This window comes from Salminus brasiliensis, chromosome 7, assembly GCF_030463535.1.
Source record: "Salminus brasiliensis chromosome 7, fSalBra1.hap2, whole genome shotgun sequence".
NCBI lineage: Eukaryota > Metazoa > Chordata > Actinopteri > Characiformes > Bryconidae > Salminus > Salminus brasiliensis.
This window is the reverse complement of record NC_132884.1, coordinates 10,392,203-10,398,353: the sequence shown is the minus strand read 5'-3', so window position 1 is coordinate 10,398,353 and position 6,151 is coordinate 10,392,203. Positions and strand designations below refer to the sequence as shown.

General features: G+C 36.6%; 1 protein-coding gene across 1 annotated transcript in view; it reads left to right on the top strand.

Moving 5' to 3' along the window:
* The first annotated feature begins 1,156 nt into the window (after nucleotides 1-1,156).
* The window catches only part of col18a1b (collagen type XVIII alpha 1 chain b), a 51,890-nt gene continuing 46,895 nt past the window's right edge, over nucleotides 1,157-6,151 (top strand). The window contains exon 1 of the mRNA XM_072683794.1: nucleotides 1,157-1,251. Coding sequence (XP_072539895.1) covers nucleotides 1,170-1,251 — 82 coding nt within the window. The 5' untranslated portion in view covers nucleotides 1,157-1,169. The remainder of the gene's footprint in view (nucleotides 1,252-6,151) is intronic.

The following is a 6,151-nucleotide window of genomic DNA, read 5'->3' as shown; positions in this document are numbered from 1 at the left end:
TAATCTCTAATTGTAATGACTGAAAAGTCCAACCCTCACATACTGTATATTGCTGTTTTCCATGTATCTGCATCATGGACCCTGTAGTCGCTTTGTACACTGTGTAAATCATTCTGGATGAACAGAACAACAGAAATGTTATACATTACTTGGAATAAACTATTCCATTTTGGCTAATGGTTAATACATGTGCATTGCAATAAAAGCACCTTTTGACTTCAGTACTGAAATATTATGCTTGATATGCCCATTTTTAACATGCTTGAACAACTGAACCCTTCATATATTTCCTGTTGAAAATCCTCTGAAGTTAATGGACCTCGCACCTACAGATCTCTTCAGTTACAGACTTTAGTGACGTCTTCTACATTTACTGGATTACAACACAAATTGATACAACACAAACAAATTGATACTAGATAGTAAACTCCAGTAATCCAGTAGTCATCTGTGCCCTATTCGTCAACCATTGAAGGAGTTCACGGGTTTTTTTTTTTTTCTAGACTGCAGGCCACGTTAGGAGGTGTCTTGACATGGATTAGCCTTGGAATGCATCAGGAGAAGCGGTGTTGACAGCACAGATGCTCCTGACGTGTTAAAACACGGGCCCTGAATATTGACATAAATTTTTTAAGTTGATGCGGCAAAGGGGAAAGCAACAGAGACTCCATCAGGATGTATTGGGTCATGTGTGGAATTCAACATACAGGTCTATTCACAGTTTGGAGATACTTTGTTTTGATACCGACACGGTATGTGACGCATAGTTAATTAATAGTCCGCTGTATTGTCACTTATTTCAATTGATCCCCATATATATAATCATTGTGTCTTTATTTGGTAAACTCCCCTTCCTGTGAAAATCAGGGTTGTCAGTCCAAAGGTCGGTAATTTTTAATGAGGCGTTAGGACCCTGGGGAGCATCTGCTATATTGAATGCCTGAGCCAGTCTACTGTTCACTACTGTACAATTTGTCTAGGCTGGAGTTGACGAAGTGTGCTCTCACTCTGGATCCCCCTGAGGGCAGAAGACCATGCACTCTGGAATTACAGTACATTCGCGCCCGGGTTTTTACCTGCTTTTTTAAATCTGACAAATAAACTTATGTTTATGTTACGAAAGTTGCGAATTAAAGCGAAAACCCGAAAAAGCGAATGAACTGGAGAAGATGCCTGCTTTCTGGTCCAAAGTGGGATTGGCAGTATACCTAATGGTGCTGAGTGGGATGCTAACGGAAGCACAGCGCTCAGGTAGGATGATGTAATTATTGTGTGTAAAGTGTGTAAAATTATAAATGTTATCTGACCATTGCCATTATATTATATGCCATTAACTACGCTCTCTGAAAACAAATTGAGCTAAAAATGGGGTATACCCCCTCCGTTTTAGTGTTACTAATAAGTGCATTTCAAGAGCAAATATTAATGCTATAATAACTAATAATTTATTTTTATTAATAATAAATGTACTCTGTTCAGAGGAACAATCAGAATTTTAATTAAAATAATTCTGAATGTTTAAAGTAGGTCTTAAAGTAGGTCAAAGTCTTGTAAAACATACAAAAATTGTATGTAAATGAACAACCCAAAATTACAATAATCTTATTTAATTTAGCATGCATATAATAATACAAATGTTTATTGTCCATGCTAACAATATACGTTTTTTCTCTATAAATGTTATGATCAATTTACAATCATGGTGGACTATATGATTTGAGTGGGGGAAATAAGTGTAAATTAAAATATATGTAGCAGCTCTAGTAGCGAAATAAAAGAAAATAGAACAGAAGAACAGAAGTACATTGAAAAGCTTGTTTGCTTACCAGCATGTTTATTATTCTGTGATTGTATTATTCCACTCTATGTTTTACAACTATCAGATACTACTTCAACTAGATTCAAGCATACACAAACTCCATTGTATGTTGTCATGGTAAAACATGTTGATACATGAATCTGTATGGTCTTTGGGCCTCTGACCACTCCTGCAGACTGCATACCCAATAATGCTACATAGCGTGTTCAACTATATGGCACTTCAAAGGCATAGTAAGTAAAATTCCCCGTGGACAAACTGAATTACACATATGTCCATATATTTATATGTAATGTATAAGTTTTCGGTGACTTTGTTTTGGTAGAAGTAGCCATAAATGATGTTGGGAAATTTACCATGGGAATTAACAGGAATTAACAGGTAATTATGGGAATTAACAGGAATTTTCTAGAAATCATCTGGACATATGCTGTAAATGAGATAAGGGAATGAACAGTGCATACAGGAGGTGTGGTCTCAATAGCCTTTCAAAGTGTAATGTGCCTGAGATTGAGGAGCAACTTTGCTTTTCAACTGTTTTGCTATAATATCTAATCATTTTAGCCAGCATTATGCTTCAGTATATATTTTTTTACCAACTATATGTACGTTTCTCACATTTAGCTTTGAATATTCCCATTTTATTCCCATTAATTCCAGTTCATTCCTATAATTACCCATTTATTCCCAAGGTAAATGTATTCGTATTGTTATGCCTTCATGTCTGCTGTTGACAAAAAAACAGTACATTGATGAAGTTCCTTTAAAAAGATTTAAGAGCTAAAGTTCCCACAGAAAGTTACCGTTAATTTCCTGGAAATTTGTTGATGTAAACATTATCTGAAGCTGCTTGATTGCAGGCATGGTTAACTAGATAATTGCAGAAATGACTAGGTGTACAGGTCTTTCTAATAAAGAACTTGGGAGTGTGAATGTGATCATTGTAATCATTTTAGCACAAAAGGATTCTGGCTAAAACAAATTGCTTTCTGACAGCATACATATATCAATAGCTTGTAGGTTTACATGCATTTGTGTCAGAACATGAGAATATATCAGTATATAGTAGTAAACAGATGCCAGTTGTACTTCTCAGCTCCTCTTTCTCAAGCACAGCCTGTTTCCTCTCAGTGTTCGTGCTGGAACACTGTAGAGATGGTACTTTCTGTGATCCAGATTTTCCACAAGCAAGCAGGCATGAGAACAACTGTGTTTTTGATCAACAGTGCTGATGAGTGTTAATGGCTTCAGACTGACCAGGCTCCTCACATCCTTCCTTTAGATAAAAAGGGTATTGATAATTCATTCTTTCCTTTATTATGCCCCATTATTGAGTCAGTGATGGGTTATAGCAAGTAACTCTGTTCTGTTACTATCCCAGCAGAATGCTCTGATTTTCCAGCCTGCTGGGCTTTTGGAATCTATGATGAATGCTCTTGCAAGCTGATGTACAGAATGTGCCCAATTCCACTTTTCATGTCATGAAAAAACAACAACATCTGCATCCAGACTATACTGCCTAGGCCCATCAGTCTTGTCCATTTACCAGGGTTAATCAATCTGCTAGCTTTTGTTTTAGATGTATCTGGCGCTTTTTTTCCCGAGCATACTGATTGGCTGGTGACCTGTTGGTGTCAGTTTGGGTTGGCTAATTGGATAACTAAGATTGGGAAGAAAAAGAAAAGAAAATATATATTTAGAAAAAAAGGTAAATATAGATAACAATAATACCAAACATTTTACCACAACTCTTTCAATAAAACATCTACAATGTTCTGTTTATTATTATGTAAAATCTGGTGAACACATCCACACACTGGCTGGGGCATCCTGGAGAAATTTGGACCCAAACTTTGTTCTTAAAACAAGCTCACTAGATATTAATTACTTTAATCAAAATGTCAAATTCTTGTTTAACTTTACCATATTTATATTTTACCTGCATGTTCTAAAATGATATTTTTATGTGAGTTTTTGTTGTAATGTGTTATTGAGTTGTAGTGCATATATTTTTTTTTGCACAGCACTGTATATTGTTGCTGTCATGCAATATCTAAAATCTGTCAGTTTGTTAGAATGTATTAATAATTCTTGATGAATGGAGCAATAGAAATGCTCCAAAAAGCAATCGGAACAAAATAATTTAACTTGAAGTTAAATAGGTTTTCACCTGCCTCTGTGACATTTTTGGAAATACACATTAGTTGCAATGTTTTTTTCTTCACTGCATTAGATTAATGATGCTCATTCGGTAATGAAACAGGTAGTTGGAAAGTGTTTGTAAGTACAATGTGCTCACTATGTCGTTATAAATACTAAGCAAGTTTTTTTTTAGAATAAATAAAAAAAACTATGTCTTGCACTACTACACAAAAACTGTCAGCAGTTCTTTTATATGTGATCTTTAAAGAGATTCATGTGGAAAGGAAATTTAGTCTAAATATATGTACTCTGTTTACATTTCTGACAATAATTTGCCACTATACCAGGGAAAAGCAAACAATGCAATTGGACAATTAATTCTTAAAAATATGTATCATGTTATATAGAATAATAGCAGAAGTGAAATCTAAGGACGTAAAATCTAAGGATTAAGTTAAGCATTTACACTGTTCAGCCATAACATTAAAGCCACTGACATTAATTAATTATTAATTATCTGGTTGCAATGGCACAAGGGATGGAATATTTTAGGCAGCAAGTGAGCAGTCAGTTCTTGAAGTTGATATTTGGAAGCAGGAAAAATGTCTGAACAACTCTGACACCTGCCGAACTGTGATGGCTAGATGGCTGGATCAGAACATCTCCAAAAAATCAGGCAGGTCTTGTGGGGTCTTCTCAAAATGCATTGGTTGGTACCTACCGAAAGTGCTCCAAGGAAGAGTCATGAGTCACTAAGGCTACCTGATGAGTGTGGGGAGAGAAGGCTAAACACAAATCGGCTTAAACTGGATAAAACTGACTATGATGGTTCAGAACGAGACATGAGGACCTACTCAATATAAGGCAGGTATATTCTTCTGATCTGGCAGTGGCCTTATATTTCTTTTGAAATGCTTTAGGTTATTGTATTAGAACTGAAGAATCATATTTTAAATTTCACATTGCTTAATTTATTAATATGTATACTATAATAAATAAATTATTTTCTCTTTAATGTTTTATAAAAACATCAGAAACGTCACCTCAATTTTCACATTTCTTAAAGATGTACTGTAGAATGCATTTATTCCGTACTTTAAATTGCCCCCTGATGTGCTGTCCTTAGTGTTACTAATGTACAGTCATGGCAAAGATTGTCTTAGAAAGTTGACTACAAAAGTAACAAAAAAACCCAATTTTCCTGAAGCAGTTGTTGCAATTTACCACTTTGGCAGCTTTGACTAGGGCTAGTGAGGCTTTTGCTTGAGGCTGAATTACAGTGGGGAAAAAAAGTATTTAGTCAGTCACCAATTGTGCAAGTTCTCCCACTTAAAAAATGATGAGAGGCCTGTAATTGACATCATATGTAGACCTCAGCTATGAGAGACAAAATGAGAAAAAAAAAGAAAATCACATTGTCTGATTTTTAAAGAATTTATTTGCAAATTATGAGGAAAATATTTGGTCACCTACAAACAAGAAAGATTTCTGGCTGTCACAGACCTGTAACTTCTTCTTTAAGAGGCATCTCTGTCCTCCACTCATTACCTGTATTAATGACACCTGTTTGAACTTGTTAACAGTATAAAAGACACCTGCCCACAACCTCAAACAGGCACACTCCATACTCCACTATGGTGAAGACCAAAGAGCTGTCGAAGAACACCAGAAACAAAATTGTAGACCTGCACCAGGCTGGAAAGACTGAATCTGCAATAGGCAAGCAGCTTGGTGTGAAGAAATCTACCGTGGGAGCAATAATCAGAAAATGGGAGACCTACAAGACCACTGCTAATCTCCCTCGATCAGGGGCTCCACGCAAGATCTCAGCCCGTGGGGTCAAATGATCACAAGAGCGGTGAGCAAAAATCCCAGAACCACACAGGGGGACCTAGTGAATGACCTGCAGAAGGCTGGGACCAACGTTACAAAGGCTACCGTCAGTAACACACTACGCCGCCAGGGACTCAGATCTTGCAGTGCCAGACATGTTCCCCTGCTTAAGCCAGTACATATCCGGGCGCGTCTGAAGTTTGCTAGAGAGCATTTGGATGTTCCGGAAGAGTATTGGGAGAATGTCTTATGGTCAGATGAAACCAAAGTAGAACTGTTTGGTACAAACACAACTCGTTGTGTTTGGAGGAGAGTGAATGCTGAGTTGCATCCAAAGAACACCATACCAACTGTGAA